Consider the following 25451-nt stretch of genomic DNA (forward strand, 5'->3'; position numbering starts at 1 on the left):
CAGAACCTTCATGTTAGAGAGAGTAGGGGGTCCCTGGGTGGGCAAGAATGGATGAGCTTATGGTTTGCTGGGCTTGTCACTTGGCGGCAGCAGTGACTCGCTCTGGGGATGGGGACCACACACTTGAGTTACTTTTCATAAACAGCTCTACTAAATAAGCATGTCCCTTGCTGAGAAGCAGGGATAATTCACCTGGGGTGGGGTGGCTTTGTCGAGGCACTGAACCTCCCAGCAAAATAAACAGGAAACTTGTGAGTGAGGGTTTCTCTTCCCTTAGACAGGCGAAAGTTCAGGTTTGTATGTGTAAACTAGAGAAGGGCTACAAGTGTCTGCCAACAAAGCTCCAGGTGAATTCCTTTCCATCACCAGGCTCTGCAGGTTCTTTGGCAGCCCAGGGGCTAAGGCAGCTGATTTGCTCATTGCCGTTCGGTGTTTAAAGGCAGAACACCTGCTGTCTTGCCGACAGTCCAGCAAACCCTAGCTGTGAGAGGACCACTTACAAATTCACATCTGGAAAAGGTAGAGGATGCTGAAGGCCCCGTGTTTTCCAGTTAGAGGATGATCCTGCTTGAACCAGAGTCAACACAGAATCACTGGCTAAGGGAGGAGAGGCCTGTTAGGCCTTGGTGGGATGCAAGAGAGCATGATGACCACCTTGCGGATGGTGAAGCCACACTGTGCCAATGAAGCCAACCTCATTTCCTCCTTCAGGGAAAGTCTGCAGCAATCTCCCTTCCTCCAGAAGTCAGAAGGCCCAGCGAACCCCAGGAGTGTCCTGTTTGGTCCTTTTTTGTTTTTAGTTTGATACAAACCCCAGCCTCCTTTCTCCAGGGATTTTCTTGCAGTTACCAATTATTTTAAAATATCCAGTTGAAAAGGGCACACATTTAAGAGTTTGACACCAGTGTGAATGACTTAAATGCTTAAGACAAGCTATAGATGGCACAGGGTGACTTGAGGGGTAAAAATCCTTGTCTACGTTTAGAAAGCACGGTGTGTCTGTCATCAATACAACAAAGGACAAACGCAGATGTGGCAATATGAACCTTTTCCCAGATGGGTCAAGAAAGTGTGCCCTAGACAATGCACCGTTGAGGGTCTAGCTGGTACCAAGGAGGACACCAGTGTTTTTCTGGACATTGGGCTTGAACAAGAATATGAAAAGTTCCACAGCATCATGTTGATGAGTTTGAGTTGAACCCAGAGATCATTCATAAGGGAAGGGGAACATGAACACAGATGTACATATTCCCCCCATACACACAAGCACACACACACACACACACGCACACACACACATGCACACATACACACACAAGCACACACACATACACGCACACAGACACACACACATACACGCACACCACACATACACACAGGTTGTTTCTTGTTTTCATTTAGCAAATATTATTTTGTGGCAAATTTCAAAGAGTTATAACTTTAGATTACAATACTCATTTTGATTGCTTCTCCTGATTCCGCAGATTTGTAATTATCTCCCATAACAAAAAAATAATTTTCCGCTATTATTGAGTTTATTAGAAATATACACGTTTTAATTGGATATATAATACTTTTCTGAAAAAGGTCTCAGTTAACTCAAAATAGCTGTATTTTCAACAAAGCAGTAAGTGATTACACACATCCTAAAACTTCTAAATATCATTCTTTAAAAGAAAGTGATAGTTTACCTTAGAAATTTGTCTTTGATTTTTGCATTCTCAAAAACTTTATGTTCTTGTCGGTTTAGTACAAAGTGAAAATATTTACAAGCAACATTTAGGTCAGATCTATAGAGTCAGATAAATCCCAGCAAGTGCTGGCAGGGAGTTCTCTCTCTCTCTGTCTCTGTCTCTCTCTCTCTCACACACACAGAGGCATGTAGACAGACACACATACACAGAGACACATACAAACAGACAGATGGGGTGGGGTGGGCTCTTGGCCCCTCAAACAGGAACTCTGCTTTTAAAATTCTAAAGATGGAAAACTTCTTTACTAAGTACAGCGAGCTGACATTAGCTGAGCCCTTTGAGCTCATTTTTGCGAACATTTTAGAAGTAACATTCAGTCTCTCAGTCTCAGTCAGTGGATCTCCTTGGAGGATTAACGGAAACATTGTTTTCCTGAATTAACAGTCCCGACCTTTACTCCTGCGTCTCAGTTATGATTCCCACATTCTCTGAGAGCCCACAATCCTGTCCGTGTACTGTACTAACTTCGAAACAGAATTTTCATCTAGTGCATTACCTCAGCTTCCAAAGTGCATAGGGCCCTGGTGATCATCCACTCACCTATGACTGGCATATTTGAAAAGCATGATTAAATCACTACTGAGAAAAAGTCTCAAATGATTTCATTCACTAGAAGTCCTAAAATTCACTGCCCCAAAGTGCAATTCTCGGAAAAATAACTCTTGCTCTGCATCTGTGACTAATATTTTAGAAAAGACTAAAAAAAGTCTAGAAAGGAATGCTGCCCTCCCTTCCGCCCTGGCCCGTTTCTGTGTGTGTGTCTGTGTCTCTCTGTGTGTGTATGTGTGTGTATGTATGTGTGTGTGTGTGTGTGTGTGTGTCTATGCTAGCATATTATAAAAGACAATACAAAGACAATTCTGGCCAGAAAGATATAACAGCAACAGTGATTACACACCTGACACTCAGTGGTAAATACAAAGACTTAAGTCCCAAACTTCTGACAATGAAATGTTTCCCATCTCCCAACTCCTAGCCTAGTCTCAGCCCTGGCAATTAAATGATGAAAACAGAGATAGCCGGTTGATTTTCTGTTGATTTTCTAATAACAAGCAGATTACTCCTCTAAGAAAGACTAGAGTGCGGCTTCAGTCAAGTTCTTAAGTTCAAGTACAGGAGCCAAACAACTTATCAGCTTATCTAACAAAACTGATAGGCAAAGAACTCCAGGGTCTGGGAAGGTGGTGGGTAGGGTTCAAACCGCAATTCCTTTCAAAAGAGTTAGAGGAACTGTTTTTCAGTTTTGGCCACCACTTGATAAAACACTTAGTTGGGAGGCTGCAGGGAGCTCCGTGACTAAAGGCACCTTGTGCTCACCTCAGACCAAGTTCATTTCCGGCACCAACACTGAGGGGGCTCACAAGTGAGTGTAACTCCAGCTCCAGGGTGTCCAGTGTCTTTTTTTAATCTGGTCTCCTCAGGCACCAGCATACACAATTACAAATAACATTAGCAGAAAACAAATAAAGCAAACGCCCACCTAACTGGTCCTCTATACTGGAAACCTTTCTCTTTCTTTTTTTCTTTTTGCTGCCCCCTTTGTGAAAAACATACAGGATAGCATTTTCTTTGCTCAAAATAAAAGCAACTGCCTTATTTTGCTATCTGTATCAAGAAAAGAAGTGCAAATGAGAATATCTGGCTTTGTAGAATACTTTTTCAGCATTCTTTGGATTTATAAGATGTGCACATATGCCACAAAATACTTTCAAGTTGCATTTAACTTCTATAAGGCTTTAAAAATTATAATCTATTTTTAAAATGGCAAAATAGGTTGTTTCCAGAATTTCTCTGGCCTGATCTTTTCCTCTTCTCTTTATGTTCTGGACTCGGTGGATAATTGCCTCGCTTCTGGCTATACAGAAACTGCACGTCTATTTCCTGAGAAATACCAATTAAACTGCCATCGCAGCATCTCCAACAGCTGTTGGTCTCTGGTGTCAAAGGCCTTCGAACAAATGGCCGGAAGGCTCTCTGAAGCAGCCTCTGATGGGGCGCCAACTCTCTCGACATCCACGCTTTACCTTCAGCTTCAGCTTTCCACTTGGCCAGAAAGCAGGAGAGAGAGAGAGAACACATCAACTTTGTGGTGTTGCAAACATGCTAAAGGTTACGAGAAAAGAGCTGCTTTCCCAGGGGGCTAATCACTCTCAAAGGCCACTCACATTGTCTTAAAAGGAAGGGGTCTCCCCTTCGAGCTATTCCATCTAGGTTTCTGAACACAGCTAAAGAAAGGCTTTCAATAGAACAATACAGAACTGCAGCGATAACTGCTCTTTCCCTGCCCCTCCCCCCACTTCTCCCAGTGGGGCATGATAGGGAAAGTTTATGCAGATTCTCATTTAGCCTCACAGCAATACTACCAAATTTCTAGTCAATGGAAATGGACTCAGAGAGGTTACGTGATGTGTGCAAGGCCACACGGCTGAAGCCTTGTGTTATTCCAAGACTCGACACATCTGGGCTTTCTTGCTACACCCAGTAAAGTGTTTCCTTCCATCCTTCCTGGGGGAAGTCTCAGTCACTCGGTGGTTCTTCACCTTGGCTGGTAACTTGATATTTTAAAAACATTTCGGCATGAGCCCCATACATGAGCATGAGTGTGATTTAAACAGGCCCAGGAAGGACATGAGAATTAGCATTATCCAATAGTGTAACAATGACTTTAAAAAGACAACAAGCCTCTCTGGGGTGATTAAATTCTAAAGGTGCTTAGATAAGTAGACTCCAGACCAAGAGAATCTACAGGTGGCTTCAGTGTGACAGTCCCAACAGGACTGGTCATCAAAGAGAGCCACATGATTTATCCTGAGTCTTCCAAGACTTTAAGGAAAGCCACTCAACTGTTCATGCCATGGAGGGGGCACCAAGACTGGCAAGAGCTGGCATGAGACCCAAACCTGTAACACTGGACAGGGTGCACGCTGGGAATGACTGGGTACTGGAGTCAGTAAGACCAGATTTCAGACAGCAGCCCTGCTCTTCAGGAACTGTGTGAACCCAGTCACTTGTCTTTGGACATCCACTGGTTTGCAGGCTCAAGAGGGATGATGTTTGCATGGGTTGAGACCTATGAAAGGAGGAAGACCGAGGCAGCTGCTTCTTGGGGGGTTTTACTGTTATTATGGGAATGAGAATGAGTAGTGCCAAGGGGGCACTGATAGATTAAAAAGTGTTCCATTAGCATCATTCCTACTTTAATCACTTAGCATCCAATCTGAGGTGTTTACATTTGCTGTTAGCCTTGGCAGCTAAGGAAGGTGAGTGCTACTCCTCCCACTTCCTATCCATTCTCTCTCTAGTTTCTGGGCATCTTGTGATTAAAGCCACCTGCAATCACGCTCATGAGTTCTCTGTGAAAATGATTTTCACTTAGCAAGTACATGATAGCAGCCCCCGAGAACATCTAAACCCTCACTTCTGAACACTACAAGTTGTGGCAAATCGGTTCCAATCTAAATACAGGTGTTGAATAGGATTGAGAAAAAAAAATGAACAAATATATTTGTCTTCAACCTCATCCATTTATAAAATGACTGACATGGGTTGAAAATTTCTTTCTGAAATGCAAACTGAAGAGCATTCCATTTCTTTCACGAAGGGCCTCCAACTACCAGGTGAGAAAATCTCATGTGTCCCTGGTTCTTTCTCTTGAATCACAAATAAGGAGTAGAAAGGGTCTAGGAGAGAAAAAGCCGTGCTGGTTCTCAATCAAGGTCACCAGAAGGTCCACGAACTCTGTGCAAGGGGCTCCTGATTCTAAACATACACTGAGCGCATACCCAGGAGGGTAAAGGCTTGGCTGTACAGACACACAGAGCACATACCCAGGAGAGTAAAGGCTTGGCTGTACAGACGGTCTCTTTTGTGTGTGCGAAGAACCTGAGTGAATTATAAAGGCCTGTGAAAGCACCGCTGTGTTTACAGATACTATTATCTGTGGGGTGGTTGGGCACCCCATCGCCGTTGTTATTATTATTAAAAGGGAATATTCATATTCAAACGGTTAGAGAAGACTATCAATCCAGACCACTCTATGTTTGAGAGGCAAATCTCAATTCTGGTGGTGTCCCCATTTCAAAACTGCCCCTGCCTCACACTCTATGCAGGCCCCCTGGGCCATCAGTGTGATGGTATGTGCATCCTCTCTAGTACTCTATCTTCTTTATTTTTTGTTTGTTTGTTTTTGTTTGTTTGTTTGTTTGTTTTTTTGTTTTTCGAGACAGGGTTTCTCTGTGTAGCCCTGGCTGTCCTGGAATTCACTTTGTAGACCAGGCTGGCCTCAAAATCAGAAATCCGCCTGCCTCGGCCTCCCAAGTGCTGAGATTAAAGGAGTGCGCCACCATGCCCGGCTCTGTATCTTCTTTCTAAGGGGTAGGCACAGTCTCACCCTCACGCTCTGTGCATGCACCGGGCACCCGGACAATCTCCCAAGCCTCTCCTGCCCTCTCTACCTTCTTTTCTCTCTCTTTCTCAGCTCTCCCGCTCAGTATTTCTAGTCTCATGCCATCTCCTTTTCATGCTCTGACACTGTTGAAGCATCTTGGACATTTAATCTCAGTAGAAACGGAAACAGAATCACCAAGATGTTAAAACAAATTATGTGAGGTTTGTGTACAATTTGCATACATCTGGGTATACTTTGCAGTAAAATCCCCACTGTTCCTAATAATTGTGGGAAATGAAATTGGAGTATTCACAAATAGCCCTGTGACTGGTATCTGGCCACACTATCACACTACCAGGCTGTTAGCAAGTCTAGAACATAGGAACGTTTCAAATGAGTTTTCCCCGACTCTGATTTCGGCGCACTGATGACTCATGGTTGGGAGTGCAACTGAGCTTTAACTTCAGCGCTCTGGAATAGTGCCTAGCACAGGGCGCTCCGTCAAGACATCTTTGTCAACTGGATGGCAGAAGCAGAAAGAGAGGCACTGACATTTCCTTGACTTCACACAGCTCCCAGGTAAAAAGTCTCTAAGAAAACAACTGAGTCACTAAGGACCCCTTAGGAGTCAACTCTTCTCTAAGCTTTGACTTAAATACCCTTCCCTAGAATATACTGTAATCCTTGGTCATAAAGGTAACTCACTGGAAGAAAATTAGATACTGCTAGCATATACGAAGACAAGATTCCTGACCCCCACCACCTGAGGACAGCAGATCACCCTGGGTGCAGGCATACACACCTGACACAGCACCGACAGTTTCTACCCTTGCCTTTGGGACTCGGACTTTCTTTTTACTGCTCAAAGCCGGTTTTGTCTGTTTCCTCTTATAGCTCCTGCCCTCCTCCCGTGTCCTCAATCCATTCCTTCTGCGGTGCCTCGCTCCTATTTCAAGAGGACTCTGTCCCCATTTCCCTCTGAGGGCGTCTCCATTCTTCAGGTTGTTAGGCTATGAAGACATCTTTGGTATCTCCAGTCCTCCCTTTTTGATCTGGGATTCTCAAACTTGAGGCCAGGAGGTGCAAAACCCGGTGCACAGGTCACATAGTGTGTTACTCTTTACAACTCTAAGAGACCTCTACACTGCCCCCCAAGTCTTCTTGGCTCCTCACCCTCCATCCCCATCACCTAGGAGTAGGCATCCTTCTCATCTGTCTCTTCCCAGCTGACCTTTACCCTTTGACCTTCCTAAATCATTCTCCACCTGGAATTACTGCTTCCTGAACAACCAAACACGTTATCAGTCCTACCACCGTAGCCAGCCAACCACTTCTGCCTTGCCAGTCCTGTATTTTTAGGAATGCCCTGCTCTTGCAGGATGGTATTCTAAGGCTTTGACAATTTCTCTGCGGGCTAAATTTTCTCTGCGGGCTAAATGTCCATCCCTGTTTCTCATTTCTGAAAAGAAGGACTTACTGCTCACTTAACACCAAAGCAGTTACATGTTTGTGATTTAGCGTATGCAAAATCGATTCACTCATCCAGTAACTGTTTACTGAACATCTAATCTATAAAGGAATATACTGATGCCATAAGTGCAGTACTGAACAAGACACACAAACCCTGTCCTCATGGGACATAGAGGACAGTGGGTTAGAGAGCGAAGAACCCATTGCATAGTGGTCTCAGCCCAAATACTTCCAGTCTTCCATTAAAATATTAAATGAGGGCTGGGGTTATAGCTCAGCTGGTGAAGTGCTTGCCTGGCATGCATGAAGACCAGGGTTCTACCCCTAGCACTGCGTTAACTAGGCACGGTTGCTCACGCCTGTTAACTCAGAACTCCAGAGATAGAAGCAGAAGGGTCAGAAGTTCAAAGTCAGCCTCCACTACACAGCCAGTCTGAGGCCATCCTAAGATACATAAAACCAAGTCACAAACTAGAAAAAAAAAAAAAAAAGGAAAAGAAAATTAAATGAGGTCTGGAGATATAGTTCAGTGGCTGCATCCAGGTGGTAGGCCCAGAGATTCATGCTGAGCACAGAAGAATGAAAAAGAAGAAAGTCAAATGGGTCAGCCCTAAAAGATGAGGGCTCACGTCTGTGGTCCAGGTTTCAAGTGGGCAAGGAGATCAGTAGAAAGAGCAGTCTGCTGGGGGGGTGAGAATGTGAAGCACAGCTTTTCTTAAGACACAAAACTCAACCTTCACAGGATGGGCGAAGGAGGTACCTTCCACAGGAGGCGGGTTGGTATGAGGACGGCCACACCCAGGAATAAAAGCAATGGCAACATTGTGGGCTCGTTTTTAAACAAAGGTGCACTAAAATCCCAGCTGTGAGCGCTCAGCTCTGCGATGGACAAGGAGATGACTAAGTCTCTGCTTCCACCATCCAAGGACTTGCAGCCAGCCAGAGGGGAGGGCAAGTGTGTGATGACCCATCACACCACAGAAAGGAAATCGTCCTCAAAGAGAGTCCAGAGCAGGGAGGAATGGGTCTCGGTTATATAAGCGTACTTACAGAATCAGGTATTTTATCCACCTACATCCAACAGTACATTTATGGAAAACAACTGTTCCCAAATGCCTCTTCGCACTCGGGGTTATTTTAAGTGATTGTCCAGCGGACAGAGCAGGTAAGATTACGTTTTCCAGATGAGCAATGAAGGCACAAGTCTTTTAAGCAACCTGCTTTCTGTTGGGAACATAAAACAGGCAACAATAAAAAAAAAAAAACACGAAAACACCCTGTCTGTCTCGGCCCACTCCTATCCATTACTTGGATCGTCCTGCACCATCCAAGTAACGAGCACAGAAATAAGTTCTATCATTGCGTCTGGTACCTAACTGTCACAGTAAACAGGCAGCCCGCTGCTACAGACCATGACCCAAGGACTTTCTCATGGGCTGCGTTTTGCATGGCCTCCACCTCGCCCTGGGTCTCTCCAAAGCATCATCAGTCTTACTTCCTACACTGGGTTTCACTCTCAGTAATCTCCCCCAAAGGGAGCTTTCTGAGAGAGAGCATCACGAGGCGTGCAGCAAGCACAGTGCGTGGGTTGGAAGGGATGCATGCCCAGGACCTCCACGGCTCAGGAAGGGCACCCTGGGCTCTTGCATCCCTCTCCCTCGTTAACTGCAAGAGTTGAAGTGGCGGGTACCGCTCCCCAGCTTCTGCAAAACGAACTCAAACAATCGTTAAATGCCTCCCCGTCTGCAAAACTGTCCGAGGAACAGTGACAAACGGGGACGAGAGAGCACTAAGAGCGAAGCATTGAAGAAAGGCGAAGTGCGGACGGGACAACGATGGGTCCCGAACGGAAAGCTTGAGTCTCGGTCCACCAAGGGAAGGAAGCCTCGCGAGATCTAGGGGTCGTGATCTCGTTGCGTTGCCTAGCGACAAAAGGACGCTGGCGGGCCCCCTGGCAAAACCCCGCTGTAGCCCTAAGTCTCCTACCATGGGAGATGAAGACGGCGGCCGCAGAGGCGGGATCACTAGGGACCTGCAGAAGCTGAAGCAGCAGGCGATGGCGTACTACCAGGAGAACGACGTCCCGCGCAAGCTGGAAGATCTGCTCAACTCCACCTTCTACCTCCAGCCTGCGGATGTCTACGGGCACCTGGTAGGGACGCGCGGGGAGCTCCCTCCTCCCTCTGGCCCACGCTGCGGCAGCGCGATGCGTCTGCGCCTGCGCAACGGAGTCGCGCCTGCGCGCTGCTGGGCAGAAGGGTTAGGGGATGCCCAGCTGAGAGCAGGGCGAGCGTGCTGCGCGGGGAGGATGCGGAGAGTTGACAAGAGGACCCTGAATGGGTCTGTAGCTCAGGTCTGCTCCGAGACTGGCGAGCTTCTTTTCTATCCAAGGAGCTCACCTGCCGTTGGTTTTCTAAACCACAGACCTGACGCTGAACTTACCTTACCTGCGGGCGGGGACGCAAGCTGGACCACGAAACGAATGCCAGGGACTTGGCTGCAGCCCACCCCGGGTCCCATTCCTTTGGCTTCCACTCCCCCCTGATGTCTCAGATTCCAAGTCTAAGCTCCCAGGTGTGAAAACCTCACGCACCCTGCATTGGCTAGGTACCCAACGTCTCGGGCCAGTGACTGCCAAAATGCAGATTTCACTCGGAGGCCCTTCTCCGTTGTTGACTGAGTGTCCTTGAGCTCTCCTAGGGCCATCCTACAGTAATCCTTTGAGTTACCTAATGGTTGGCTGCTGAGGAGGGGGATTCCTGTGCATCAGATGTGACTTGGAAAGGAGTTGGGGTACCTACCACTCGTTGTCTTCGTCTCTAAAAGCTCTGCAAGATTTAAAACAAACAAACAACCCTCCCTTTTTTAAATAAAGAACTTGGGCCTCAGGGCTTTAACTAGTACCCCCACCCTCACCCCTACCCCTGCACTGTGGGACAAAGGGACAATTATAGACTTTTTGTGGAATAGGTGAGTGAAGGCCTTATAAAGATTTCAATCCCTCTCTCTCTTGCTGAAGGAACTGTTAACTCGTTGTCTAAAAGGACACCTCACCCTGTCTCTTCCTAGTCTGTTAGGCAGCCTGGCACTGGTTTGTACAGCTCTTTGGGAACTCCCATACCTTAGTTAGGGGCGGCCCCATTTGCTTTCTATCCTTTGCTACAACATTCTGACCAAAAGCAACTTAGGAACTTGTTTATTTGGTTTACATTTCCATGCCACAGCCCATCACTGAGGGAAGTCTGGGCAGGAAATGCAGCAGAGGCTATAGGAAGAAAAAAAATGCTGCCTACTGGTTTGCTTCTCATGGCTTGCTCAGCCTGCTTTCTTGGACAACCCTGGTCAACCTGCCCAAGGGTGTCAGCGCCCATAGTAGGCACAGCGCTCAGAAGTCAATCTTGGATCCCTTCCAAGTGATTTCTGCTCTGCCACTTAAAGGAAATTGCAATTACTAAGCTTCCCAAGAGGCCTGTTGGAGTTAGGTGTCACTGTGCATCAGCTGATGGTTGGTGAGGGGAACACGGTTTTCACTGTTGACAAGCCAGATGTCTGCCTGGGGGTGGGCAGGGATAAAAATTATCCCCTTCGGATTTTTAAAATCTGAATATGTCACAGTATAAAGACCAATGACTTCCACAACTTGAGAAGAAGGATTAGGGAGTCAGTCAGTCGGCTTGCCATAGAAAAGCTTGCTGGAGAGAGATACCAAGTCTGTGGGTTAAGAAAGGTCTCGGGCATGGTGGCACACCCCTTTAATCCCAGCAGTTGGGAGGCAGAGGCAGACGGATTTCTGAGTTCGAGGCCAGCCTGGTCTACAAAGTAAGTTCCAGGACAGCCAGGGCTACACAGAGGAAACCCTGTCTCTAAAAACAAAAATCAAACAACAACAAAAAAAAGGTCTCAGGGTTTCTAATGAGACATGCTGTCCCAGCAGAGCTGTGGGGCTAACCCAGATCCAGGAAGGAGGACACATGTGGAGATGTTTTGTAGGAAATTCAATGTGTCTGGCCTTGTAGATAAATTCAATGTGATTTCTAATTTTTGCTTTTGTGTATGTGTTGAAGGCAAACTACTTTTCTAAACTTGCGAAGCCTCCCTCCATATGCAAAATAGTAGGGAAAACCATACTGGATGGCCTGGGACTTCCTACTCTACAGGTGGAAATCTCCTGCACCATTCAAAATTTCCCCAAGGTATGAGGCAGTTAAAAAAATTTGTTCTTTTGTGTGTCTTGCCCATCTCTGTACTAACTAGCAAGAGTTGTCTAAGTTGCAGAAAGTTAACGGTTTTGAAATTCAGTATTTTTGCTGTGTATATATGAACATATGTATTTATTCATAGGTATTCATAAAATCTTGACTCAAACAATCAGCAATGCTGTGTGTTCTACGTTTCTGTGTGCTGGCCTGGAAATAATCTTGTGGGGGGAGGAAATGGGACAGAAATATTATGACATTTACGATGCAATGAGTTCTATATGTCTACATTTGGGTTTATGTGTGTGAGATACGAAGAGTAACAATTTAGACTATTTATTTAGATAAATTTAACAGCTGGAAGTAGTGGTAAACTCCTGTAACGGAGGCCGAGAGGATCAGCAGTCACGCTATCCTCTGTTATTCGTAGCCATCTTAAGGTCAGCCTGGGCTACGTGATACTCTTATCTCAGGAAACCTTCTGTTAATCATAGTAAGATTAGGCCAGCCTAAGCTACGTGATACCCTATCTCAGGAAATCTGTTATGTATAGTAAGTTTAAGGCCAGCCTGGGCTACAGGATACTCTGTGGCAGGAAAACAAAAGTAAATTTAAAAATTGAAAACAATTTTAACAGCTTAATTCATGTTGTTTCCTACTTGTTACAAATACAATTGTCACAGCCTCTGAGGGGAGAGTAATCATGATTAAATCTGTAGCTGTTTCTTGGAGACCTAGTGAAAGCTTGACATGGGAATTTTAGACCCATATCTTAACAAGAGGGTAATTTGAAATGTTTCGTGAAGTCAAGTTTCTTCAATGTTTCAACAGGTGTGCATTACAGCCCAAAAAAAAAAAAAAAAAGTATTGTTTTCCCCCTTGAAGTTGATGATAAAATACTATTAATGTTAAGTGCTAGATTAATTCAATCTCCCATCTCCTGGGAGAGGGAGAGACAATGCAGAACACGTTTGTGTCCTCGTCAGTACATCTGTGCCGTGGCGATCCCTACGCACTTTGAAGTCGTGGAGAACGCTTTGCCAGAGGCGTTGGATGCAGAGGACTCAGAAAGGGCCCAGGCCGTGAACACAGCGGTGCAGTGGATCAATCAGTCCATCACAGAGGAGCTGTGGGGTCTGGTCCCCTCCAACCAGGCAGAGGTGGACCACAGGCTCAGGTACAGCTTCCACTTCAAAATAATAATGGCCAGCTATAAACGCCTCAGTTGTCTTCATGTTCCTCTGTGGAGCAGAGTTACTCAGGCCACTCACCGTCCTGATTTACCCAAGAAGTCTGAAATTGCATACACATGTGCACAAGCTTGTAAAGGTCAGAGTCCAACACCAGCTGTCTTCCTTGGTTGCCCTCCACCTTGTATTTTGAGACAAGGGATCCTAATTTAACTTACTGGAACTCACCAATCCAGCTGGACCGGCTGGCCAGTAAGCCCCTCTGTCTCTGCCTGCCCGGTGCTAACACAACAAGCGCTCCTCACCACACCCGGCCCTTTACACGGGTGTTGGACACTGAGCTTAGGATCGTCATGTGTGCAGGCCACCCCAAGAGATTCCTATGCTTAGAGAGGTAAAATTGGTAAACAAATCAAACATTGACTAGTAACAGTGATTCTTTGGTGTATAACTTTACTGTTCATTAAAGACTAAAGCAGTGTGCATCCAATCGAGATGTGCTTTTGCATTTAGAATTAAATCTTGGCTGGATAGTTGATACCAAAAGACTCAGAGCACCTTCAACTTTTTTTGGAGTTGATGAATATTTTGTGTGCATGAGTGTGTGTGTGTGTGTGTGTGTGTGTGTGCCACAGCACACACTTGAACACTTGTGGAGGTCAGAAGAAAACTTGACGGAGTGAGCTCTTTCCTTCCACCACGCTGAGTTCCAAGGGGTCAAACTCAGGTTGCCAGGCTGGGAGACACATGCTTTTGCCTGCCGAGCTATTTTGCCAGCCCCAGAGTTGCCCAATATTTGATTTTATAGTAGTCAAAGCTGAGAATCCTGCTTTGCATAAATACACTGAATACAGTTCAAAGCAGAATTATGTTTAGAGGCATATCAGAAATTGTTGAAATTCTGTCCTAATCCTAAGCTGGAATTCAATTAACATTTTTGACTTTTAAAATCTTTTAAAATTGTATTTACTTTCATTTATGTGTTTGAGTGTTTGCCTGCATATATGTATGTATGTGTATTACAGGCATGCCTGGTGCCCAGAGGAACCAGAAAAGGGCATTGGATCTCCTGAAATTGGAGTTATAGGTGGCTGTGAGCCCCAACCATAAAAATGATTTTCATTGCCAATTCATAACTATAATTTTGGCACTATTATGAGTCATCTCTGTGTTGTCCAGTGGTCTTGGGTGACCCCTGTGAAAGGGTCATGAGACCCCTTTAGGGTTCTTGACAAGAGCAGCATTTTTTCTTAACTGCTGAACTGTGTCTTTGGCCCTCTTGTTTGACAACGTTTCATGAAACTCAGACATTCTAACAGTGCAACCCAAAGACACACTGATTCAATATTTACCCGATGGGGAAGATAGTAAATGTTTATATTTTGTAGAATTAAACCATGATATTTCAACAAGATCAAGAAGCTTGTACATATAATAAAATACTACAATGTGTAATGGGCAGTAGTGTTAAATCTGAGGTGTTTCAGGCTGTGTTCATTGGTGGTCTGTAATAGGACAGTTGTGTGGCATTGCGAAGTGCACATGAGTGTTCAGACCCAAAGTCACACAGTGTGACAAAAATTCATTCTGCGTTTGATTTGGAACTCCGTGACATGTTCAGAGACCTTTTTGCTTTCACCAAATAGTTTGCAACCCCCAGCAGTCATTTACGTGACCCCGTGGGGAATCGTGACCTGCAGGTGAAGAAGCTGGGCTGTAGGACTGCAAAGCTGGAGAGAGAGGCAGTTTAAGCAGTCAGAGGTCCCTGAGGTCCGCTGCTACACTCTTCCTGTGCAAGGTCTCTGCTGCACAGGACTCCTGGGATCATCAGAGAAGTTTCTCAGGATAAAGATCAGGTCACACATCCAGAGAACAGTCCTTTCCCCTGTGTTCCAGGCCACCTTTGAGCTCCTCAGACCTCTCCCTGTGGGTCACAGTGTCTGGTTGTGTACATTCTGCCCTCCAGCTACAACCAAGTCTTAGTTTCAGCCCTGGATTAGGGCTTTTTAAACTTCTAACATCAGAGAACCAAGTAGGGCTGAGTGAGTGTTATTCAATGCCACACGCAGCACTGGGTTAGAATTACCTTTCCTTTGTGCAGCTGGAAGGCTTCAACACCTTTGCCTCAGCAGAGGGCAACTGCAGCCTCTTCAGTTGTATTACTCAGCGAAGAGCAATGTCATGAGGGTTTTTTTTTCTTCTTCTTCTTCTTCTTTTTGCCTCAGAGTTGGATGATAACCTTGGGGTGGGGAGCCCTGAGAAGCTATTTATTTTCATTTTTATTTTTTTTTCCCAGAGCTTCTACTTCATTGCATTCTTCCTTCTCCTGGAGTCTCCCCCCTCCCCCCCCCACACACACACCCCAAGCCAAATCTAGACTGATACATGTTCTTCTGTTTCTGGATCTTTCTTTTACTTGATCTTGATCTTTTTTTTTTTTCCATAGAAGGGAAGATCAATGGAGATGGAGGGAGAGGGAGACAAAGGGAGAAAGGGGGAAGGAGGAAGACAGAGAGAGGGAGGAAAGAAGAGTGAGGGCAGGGAGAAAGAAAGACAGAAGGAGGGGAGAGAGAGAGAGGGAAGAAGAGCCCTTTTGAAAAGGATGAGAATGTTTGTGGGCTGTGGTACTTTTAAGTTCTTACACAAAGAGTGTCAGGACTCCGCACCATGGTTGACACCTTAGTTGAGTGTAGAACTCGGTCTCCTTCAGCTCTTCACGAGCTGTGTCCCGCCAGATCACCACTGTGTGGAACACTGCCTCTCCTCTCTGTCATCTTCAAAGACCCTCCTGCCTACACATATAAGCCTTACACTCCCCACCCTTAACCAGCCTCGGCCTGGGCCTCAAATGCATCATCTCCATGCCCCACCTCCTCACCCTGCAAACACTCCCATATTAACAGGCAAAAAAACCTAACAGGAGGCCCAGGACCTTCGCTCCATCAATGCGGCTGCTGTCCCTTAACACCCGGAAGTCTCTAACCCTTGTGATGTCCCGTCCACTGTCCCTGACACCACCTCTTCGAGTCCTAAATCTTAAAGACACGTTCTTCTCGGTCCTCCTGGATGTCCACTTCCAAGACCTTTCACATCCGTGGATCCTGATACCCAACAACCCCAGACAACTGACCTGGACTGTCCTCCTTCCAGGATTTATAGTCCCCACCTTTTTGGCCAGGCACTTGCTACAGACCTGGCTTGCCTTCTCCCCTTTCCTCCCACCTGCTTCAGTGTATAGCTAACCTCCTTCCCTCTCGGATAGCCAATCTAACACGGCCTTGCTCTTCCATTTCCAGAGTTCCCGAAGTTATCAGATCTCCCCTCCCAAAGCTCAACACTCCTCCCCGAAAGTCACCATCTTGAATCTTCTCTCTGCCCAACCCAAAAGCTCCCCTCTTTAAATCTCTGCTCCTTATCCCATGGCAGATTTCCTCCCTAAATACTCACTCCTGATACCCCTATACCAAGCCGCATCCGCACCTCCTCCTTCCTCCCACCCACAGTTTCTGATACTTAAAATGCTCTCCTTGCTACACCAGCCCTCGGCCTCTCTTACCTGTGCAAACCTTTCCATCCTTACACTTCCAAAACACATAAATACTACCTAGAACCTTCCCATTGCCACTGGCCTCGACAAAACTCTATAGACAGTACCAGCCGTAGCTGCCCCCACCCCCTTGTACCCCCTCTCCCCTAAGCCTCTCAGCTCATCTCTAAATCTAGAGAACAAACTCTGGAATCCCCCTCACAATCTGTTGACTCCCCCCAACCCCCACCACCTATGCGCACCGATACCTCCCTCAGGTTTTAACTTCAAGAGGATTCCAGTCTCCTCCTCCGTCTCCGATTCCATCCCTCCAAACTTCTCTTATCAAAAACTTGCCACTCAATTTCTTACCCGTGCTCCCTCGACCCTCCCCCACTCATCTCTGCTTCAAGGTTCCCCAGACCCTATCACTCCTGTCAAAAGCCCCTCAAAGCCCTCTGACCTGATAATCCTCATACACAAGAGGGTTCCTAGCTACTTTCTGGCCACACTTTGTGTGTGTGTGGATGGCAGCTCCTTCCTATCAGGCGGCCACCTCAGACCGATCGATCACCCCGGGTCAGGATTCACCCTCACCTTCTGGTTCCTGTTCCCTTCTGATCACCCAATCCTACACACATCTCATTTCTCTTCTCACCCTCCTACTTTTCCTTTGCCCAAATGATTCCCGAAAATCTACCACCAACGGACTTCCCTAAAGTCATTAACTGTCCGGACGATCTCCAACATCATACACTGAAACAAATCCTATACTCCCAGTTATAAGACACAGCGAAACCTATGCCACCTCCTCTCTGACACCCACCCCCAACTCCCCCTCTTCTCAAGGCTAGACCTTTCCTGGGGTCAAGATCATCCAATAAACTCTGTCCTCACCTTCCCTGACCCCTCCCCCTTCAATTCGTCACAGCACTTTCCTTGTGCCTCTCTTCAAAGCCTCTCTCTGAGCAGCCCTAGTTGCCAGTGCTCCCCCCACCCCACTACTGACCAACTGTCCCCTTGACCACTCAAGTTCCCCTCTGGGAACCAAAGCCAAGGGCCTTCATCCTTCTCACTCCACCCCCAGAACCTGTTCCAGACCGACCCTCTCACAGTCTACCAAGAGCCTCCCCAATCATCCATGTTCCTGGGATATCTCAATTTCAGAACCCACCTACCTGAACACCCCAAGAAAGACTATTCTGATGTAACAAAAGCCTCTTGCACTATAGTCTCCCAACACAATCAGACCCTGCTTTCAGATAACAGCTGTTCCCCAATTAGCCTTATATAGCCAATCTAAAATTTCCTGGCTCCTCTAAAGAACTCTCAAACAGACTCCAGATAAGGACTCCTGCCAACCAACAGCTTGTTTTCCTGCCTATTGCCTATTACTAAGAGTGGCATCTCTCCCCCTTTCCCTGGTCTTGGGACTCCTCTCCCCAACTACCAGTTATAAACCTAACAGTTTCAAATGTACATTCGAGACAAAAATTTTTTCTAAACTCGTTAACGTCACTTCTGTCCCTAGTCTGTCTGGTCCAGCAGATTTCAAATCAACTACAGATTGCTACAGCAACCCCAGTGCCAGCCCCAGCTGTTTTCTCAAAATCTACATGTGGGTTCAGCCTCACAGACTTCTGTAGCCTCAGATGGTCCTGCAGAACCTGTACAATGACTGACAGCCTGCTCTTCTATCTCCCCTTTTATATTTATAGTTTTATATATATAGTTTTTCGAGACATGGTTTCTCTGTATAGCCCTGGCTGTCCTGGAACTCACTGTGTAGACCAGGCTGGCCTCGAACTCAGAAATCCACCTGCCTCTGCCTCCCAAGTGCTAGGATTAAAGGCATGTGCCACCACTGCCGGGCAGTCCTCTATCTCCTATCTTTGTCCCTCGTCCATGCTCTGTCTCCTCTGGTTTAAAGAAATCTCCTTTGTGCCGAGAATACGGTCTTAGAAGTGCAACGCTGATCTGACTCGGTGTTTCATGTTTTTATTCTCCTTTTTGTCTACGGAAGCTGTTATCTTTTTATTCGAGAATGGGGGAGGGGTGGTGAAATGTTGTGTAGTTTTTCTCTACTAGGGTTTCCCCACGGTTTTTTTTTTTTTTTTTAACATGCTCATTTTAAGTCGCACACACCTGCCTCTCATCAAAAGGAAAAAGGGCGGGGGGGGGGGGGCTGGAGAGACGGACCTGCAGTTAGGACTCACACTGGCAGCTCACCATAAGCACGCACACACACACACACACACACACACACCGAGAGAGAGAGAGAGAGAGAGAGAGAGAGAGAGAGAGAGAGAGAGACAGAGACAGAGACAGAGACAGAGACAGAGACAGACAGACAGAGACAGACAGACAGACAGACAGAGAACTACATCCTTACAATCCTGTCTTCACTAAGAATGGTTTGGCTTCTGAATGTCATTTATATAAAAAGAAAAACGCAGTCACCCTTAGTCAAATTGCATCTTCAAGTTTTATTTTGAAAGTATAAAAAGAGTTTCAATCATTTCAGTGATGAACACCTTAGAGAACATGGCTTTCCAGGCAAAATGAATTTTGATTCTTGAACAAGAAAAATGGCTTCGACGCCATCATTAATTTTATTAACCTTGGAAATTAAACCTAATTTGCTCCTCATTAGCAAAAAAAAAAAAAAAAAAATCATATTATTGCAACATTACCTCAGGGTCAGCGGTAAAAACGTGACATCCCATTGTAAAGACTTATATTTGTTGCCATTCAGGACCTTCTTTGAACATAAAGTACAAGAAGATAAAGAGAGAAAAGAATTGGAAAAGAGCCAGGAGGAGCTGGTTCCCGCACCTCCACCAGTAACGCTGCCGCCGCCGCCGCCGCCGCCTCCCCCACCTCCCTCCAAAAAGAAAGGGCAGAAGGCAGGTGAGTGGCTTGGCATCTCCTGGCACCTTTGGTTTTAACAGTGTGAGGAGGAAGGCGTGGACAGTGCCCCGCCAGGTCCCATTCACCTCCCTTGCTGCTGTGCTGGGTGACAAGGTTTTATCCCACTCCTACCTCCATTTTTATTTGAGATGCAAAACGATTGTGCTCTTATTCATAGCTGAGCACTTGCTGAATAAAGCTTCCTAAACAGTGGCAGTGGGAGATGGTTAGAAAGGAGGTGGCAGCGTGGAGGGCAGGAATTTGCCACCTCCTTGAAAGTTTCCATGAAGCAATCAAAAAAAAAAAAAAAAAAAAAGCCCCCACAGTAAAGAGTCTGCTTTGATGGAGGTAAAGCTCTGTTTGCATATCTGTTAAACCTGAGAATCACCTGGAGGGAGAGATCAAACGGACTGTCCAGTTAAAGCAAGCTGTATGTTGGGGTGCCGCACCCTAAGTCAGGATTTGAGAGAGCAGCCCCTTCCGGCCTCTTGAATTCATTCCCCTTTATAGGAGAGACAAGGTGTTCACAAGAGTGAGAGAGCTGGCTGCTATACTTTGTTAGAAAGACACAAGGAAAGGGACCGGACAGTGGTAAGGATTGCATCCCGTGGATGGGGTCGCAAGCAGTTCACATCTGACCTAAGAAACAGGAACTTATTCTTAGTTATAAATACAAACCTTAACCTGCAAGGTACAATGTTTCTGTCTTGGCCCCACATTTTATTACTGTAAACTAGACCATGAAGCTTTGCTACAATCTGGCCTCTGCTCCATGCTTCCAACAGAGTGCTAACGGCAGCCCCTCCAGTCTGCTAACACTAGAGCCACCCCTGGAATCATGGGCATTTTTATATCAGTCGAATCAGCTAACACGACCCCAGGTACAGGTGAACACCCAGTTAGACAGTGGGTTTCATTAACTGAGAGCACAAGGCCAGAAGGAGCTGAGGTGATGGAAACGAGGCCCTTTACCTCATTGTTCCTGCTGCTGAGGTTCAGAGAGGGGAACACAACTGACCCAAGAGTCATAGTTGACCAGGCTTTGCCCCAGATGCTGTGGCAGACCCCACTGAGCAGCCTGTGGGGGCCCACAGTGACCCTCCATTCGCCTTCGATTCCCAAAACTGAGAGCTTAAGGGAAGAGAAACTACAATGGAGGCAGGGACTTGCTCTGTACTAACCACATGCTGGGTGCTATCTTATCTCCACTGAGGACCTGGGGTAGCTGTGGGGAAGAACAGGAGACTGGAGGCTTAGGAGGGACTCTGTTCTTGGACAGACAGGCTGCCTGAGAACCAGCAGAGTGAAGACAGCTGAGGATTCCAGGTAGACTGTCGGGCTTGGGCTTGAATAGAGATAGTAGGCAAACATGCAGCAAAGCATGGCTCTCTCTGGGTTTAGAGAGAAAGACCGCAAGTTAGGCAAACATGTAAAGAGGTTCTCAGTGGGGACTGTGATGATATGTAAAAGGGCAGGGCTTGGAAATTCAGACTCTAAAGCAAGTTTGCACCTACTTCCTGTAACATAGTAGGCAACCAATAATTTGTGTCCTCCCCAACAAATCCCAGTTTACTTGAAAGCAAGTGTGGGGGTAGCGGTATCCACCTCACACGATCATGGACCAAGTTTATGGTGAGTGGCCTAAAAATCATTAGGCAGAATCCACGGCTGAGGATGACGGAATACTGCTAAGTCAGCAAATCTGGAAATCCCCCAGGAGCTAAGAAGGCCCAGCCTTGGCTTTCACCCCTTTCCTCTGTGCTGGGTCCTCTGTGAGTACAGCAATAAAGTGTGGTTTTATCCCAGTGAGATGTCTAGGAAAGAATCGTTTCTCTACGCTCTCCTCTCTAGGACGGAGGGATACGCTTTTGGAGAAACCTGTTTCACCCCCGGAGCCCCCTGAACCAGTCCTCCATGGTAGCATGGCCATAGGCGCTGTGTCCCTGGCAGTGGCCAAAGCCAGCGCAACCTTGGCCAGCGATCCTCTCTACTTAACCCTGGCGTCACTGAAGCATGATCAGGTTGGTCAGTCATGTTACATCCCAGCACATGGAACATGGGGCCAGGAACATGGAGGTACCAGGAGCTGCCGTTCTCACTCTCCCCTCACTCTCCCTGCCTTTCAGGAGCAGCCGTCAACATTCTCTATGCCTTTGCTGATGGGATCTGTACTGAGCTGTGGGAAGTCGTCACCTGGGAAGCTACATTTAATGAAAGAAGTGATTTGTATTCCCAGTCCTGGATTAACAGCCAAACAAGTACCTGATAACGGCTAAGACAATTTTCCTATTTGCACCCCCTTCCCCCCCCCCCACCTGCATCACTGATGGATTTTCGAGTAGATCGAGGGAAAGTGAATTAAATGGTATTTTAGGGAATCAAATAAGTAGGAAGAAAGCAAGGACGAAGCCAAAAGGAAACAGACCCTCTTAGAGGTCTGGTTTAGACAGCCTTGGTTCATGTTTGTGATTCCCAGGAGCAAGGTCTTGTTTGTGTGGAAAAGCCAGCATCTGAGGCACCAGGAGGAGGACCTTTCCTGACTTCTGGGCGGCAGCAAGCAGAAACCTGCTTTCCAACACCCGCTGTGTTAGGAAGAACTCCAGGCCAGCAGGCAGCCCAGCACCCGTGGGGCTGTCAGTGCCTGTGTGGGGAAGTGAATGAATGCATCCTGTGCCAAAGCTTCATTCTCGGGCGTGGTGCTATCTTACCCTGTCCTGCTTAGGAATAACTGCATAAGGTTCACGCTATAGTGGTTCACGCTATGGTGAATGCTCTCAGAAAAAGCAGAGGAGACTTTGCCTCTTGCAAAGACTGAAAATTTCCCAAGTTGGTGGGGATAAGTCTGATAAAAGCCTCACTTACTTTCTCTGTGAAGAAGAGCCCTTTTTAAACAAAATTATTACCTCTCACTTTACAAATTTCAGGTGACTAGAGGTGGTTTTTTTTTTTTTTTTTTTTTTTTGGTTTTGTTTGTTTGTTTGTTTGTTTGTAGACAGGGTTTCTATGTCCTGGCTGACCTGGAACTTACTCTGTAGACCAGGCTGGCCTCAAACTCAGAAATCTGCCTGCCTCTGCCTCCCAAGTGCTGGGATTAAAGGCATGCGCCACCACTGCCCGGCTGTGACTAGAGTTTATATACGACATACCAGCTGTCAGATTCTGTCAGACTACACACAGTCAGGATCGGGCAGGATCCTGAGACACTATCTCCTGTGCCGAGAGAGGCCCCAGAATGCTCTGCCTGACCCCCCCTTATCACCCTCCCCCTGTGCAGCCCTCACCATCACAGCACGCCTCCCCTTCCTCCTTTCAAAGATTAATTTATTTCCATTTTATGCATATGGCTGTTTTGCCTGTGTGTGTGTGTGTGTGTGTGTGTGTGTGTGTGTGTGTGTGTGTGTGTGTGTGTGTGTTTGCGCATGCCTGTGTACCCTGTGTTTACAGCACCTGAAGAGGCCAGAAGAGAGTGTTGGATTCTCTGGAACTGGAATTATAAACAATTGTTAGCCGCCATGTGGATGCTGGGAACTGAACCCATGTCCCCTGCAAAAGACAAGTACCTTCCAGATAAACCTTCCTTCCAGCCTTACCCCCCCACCCCCCACTGTGCTCTACTCCTTAATTGACAGTGGATTCAAACTAACTTAGCCAGGCCTCCTTGGTGACCTGTGCCATGCATTGCACCAACGTTATCCAGCTTGGCCTAGAGACTATGATAGACCATTTAGCCAGTTTTCACAATGAAGATACCATAGCACCGCCTGTCACTCACACTTAGCCCAACAAAGTGGGGGTGTCTTAGTTAGGGTTTTACTGCTGTGAACAGACACCATGACCAAGGCAAGTCTTATAAAAACACAACATTTAATTGGGGTTGGCTTCCAGGTTCAGAGGTTCAGTCCATTATCATCAAGGTGGGAGCATGGCAGTAACCAGGCAGGCATGGCGCAGGCAGAGCTGAGAGTTCTACATCTTCATCCAAAGGCTGCTAGTGGAAGACTGACTTCCAGGCAACTAGGGTGAGGGTCTTATGCCCACACCCACAGTGACACAACTACTCCAACCACGTCACACCTATTCCAACAAGGCCACACCTCCAAATGGTGCTACTCCCTGGTCCAAGAATATACAAACCATACAGGGGGCCAAGATTAACATCTGTCTTATTTATGTAGACTGGCAGTCCTCCATAGGGAGTCCATGAGCAGTCCCAGGAAACATGGCCATCAGGGTATGACTTTCATATTTGAAACCTAAAATTGTACATTTGTCCACCCTGGCTGTTCTGCTTACAGAGTGTCGAGTTGCTTCTGGAAATTCAGAAACAAGTTAACAGAGCGATGGAGACGGTAAGTAAAGGGAGGCTGTGGTGATTGCTGACACTCAAATCCAGCTTGCAGTTCAGTGTGGAGTTCACTCAGTATTGCTATTGTCACTATGGAAAGCGTATTTGTTTGTTTTGGGTTTCCCAGGCAAACCAAGTCAGTCCTAGTGTGCTCTCTTGCTACTATGACAGTATGACAGTCACCAGGACCAGGAAAGCAGCCCCGGGGTAGGGGGGAGGTTGGGGTTATCTGGCTTCCACTTCTAGGTGACAAACAGGAGCCTGAAACCGAAGCCATGGGGATACCTCTTGCTGGCTTGGTCTAACCTGGGCAGTTCTTCAGTTGAGGGTTCCTCCTAGGCGACTCTGGGTTTGTGTCACGCTGACAGCTGAAGATTCCCGTGGTCCAAGTGCACACACTGCTCACTGGCAGCAGAGCTGTCTTCTGAGGATATTGAACAGTCCCATTCTACTCTCTGAAGACAACTAGCTCTTTGCTTAGTTCATCCACTAGGATTTGCAAATTATTCCGTGACATCTGGCTCTTGCCAAAGATCAAATCTACCTTGATTTTGCTCTGAGAATATTGGGCCTGTGAAAGCGAATCCCACACTGGCAAGCAGTCAAGAGAGGATTTGGTCTCCACCTGCCCAAAAAGGAGTGTGTGCACACAAGGAGTGTGTGCACACACTAAGGGTTCCTAACGTGACCTGTGTATGCTTTGGTAGCATGAATGTGTAGGTGAGTGAGAAGGCAGAGGGAGAGGATGAACTAGAGATGCATTTGAGTTTGAGAAATAGTTAAGGACTTTAAGAAGGGCATTAATGGAATGATCTCCACATGTATATTTTTGGCCAACTTTGTACACATGTGAACAGGAGTGGAATTCGTAATGTAAAAGACTAGTCCCCTAAGAATAGCCAGCCACGGTCCACTGCTCTGCTCATTTTCAGGGATGTCTGAAAATAGCAAGTGTTTTAGTCAGGGTTCCTATTCCTGCACAAACATCATGACCAAGAAGCAAGTTGGGGAGGAAAGGGCTTATTCGGCTTGCACTTCCATACTGCTGTTCATCACCAAAGGAAGTCAGGACTGGAACTCACGCAGGTCAGGAAGCAGGAGCTGATGCAGAGGCCATGGAGGGGTGTTCTTTACTGGCTTGCTCAGCCTGTTCTCTTATAGAACCAAGACTACCAGCCCAGGGATGGTCCCACCCACAAGGGGCCTTTCCCCCTTGATCACTAATTGAGAAAATGCCTTAGAGTTGGATCTCATGGAGGCATTTCCTCAACTGAAGCTCCTCTTTCTGTGATAACTCCAGCTGTGTCAAGTTGACACAAAACCAGCCAGTACACCAAGTAACACGTTTCTTTATCTTCTCTTCCCATAGCTTCCACCTCCAAAACAAGAGACCAAAAAAGGGCATAATGGGAGCAAAAGAGCTCAGGTGAGCAGGTGCTGAGTGGGCCCTCTCTCCTCCTTAGCATGGTGCTTCCAAGACCAGGTCTAGGTCGATGAGAGAGAATTTGTTCCAAGAGTGCTAAATACAGAGCTCAGTCTAACAGAGGCCTCAGTCTCCCTCTTTCTGGCTGCAGGTTTCCTGGGGAGTCACCATCAGCTAGCTGAGATCTTAAGAGCCCAGGCAGCCTTTAGGAGCAGCAGGACAGGATGCGACCCTATAGGTTAAAGACCTG

At 46.7% G+C, this 25451-nt stretch overlaps 2 protein-coding genes across 6 annotated transcripts in view; one reads left to right on the forward strand and one right to left on the reverse strand.

The window, feature by feature from the left end:
• The window catches only part of Hspa12a (heat shock protein 12A), a 147923-nt gene extending 138109 nt beyond the window's left edge, over nt 1-9814 (reverse strand). Inside the window, exon 1 of the mRNA NM_001327998.1 lies at nt 9598-9814. Coding sequence (NP_001314927.1) covers nt 9598-9600 — 3 coding nt within the window. The 5' untranslated portion in view covers nt 9601-9814. The remainder of the gene's footprint in view (nt 1-9597) is intronic.
• Nucleotides 200-25451, forward strand: part of Eno4 (enolase 4) — a 37364-nt gene continuing 12112 nt past the window's right edge. For 3 of the 5 annotated variants that reach the window (XM_006527054.4, XM_006527055.4, XM_006527056.4), the window contains exons 1-8: nt 200-9763; nt 11676-11804; nt 12794-12984; nt 19279-19433; nt 21285-21454; nt 21560-21691; nt 23729-23782; nt 25148-25204. In XM_006527054.4, coding sequence (XP_006527117.1) covers nt 9599-9763; nt 11676-11804; nt 12794-12984; nt 19279-19433; nt 21285-21454; nt 21560-21691; nt 23729-23782; nt 25148-25204 — 1053 coding nt within the window. In that variant the 5' untranslated portion in view covers nt 200-9598. Of the gene's footprint in view, nt 9764-11675; nt 11805-12793; nt 12985-19278; nt 19434-21265; nt 21455-21559; nt 21692-23728; nt 23783-25147; nt 25205-25451 lie in introns of those variants that run through there. The other 2 variants (NM_178689.4, XM_030250922.1) reach the window with 2 other exon arrangements.

The sequence above is a fragment of the Mus musculus genome, chromosome 19 (assembly GCF_000001635.26).
Source record: "Mus musculus strain C57BL/6J chromosome 19, GRCm38.p6 C57BL/6J".
NCBI classification, from domain to species: Eukaryota; Metazoa; Chordata; class Mammalia; order Rodentia; family Muridae; genus Mus; species Mus musculus.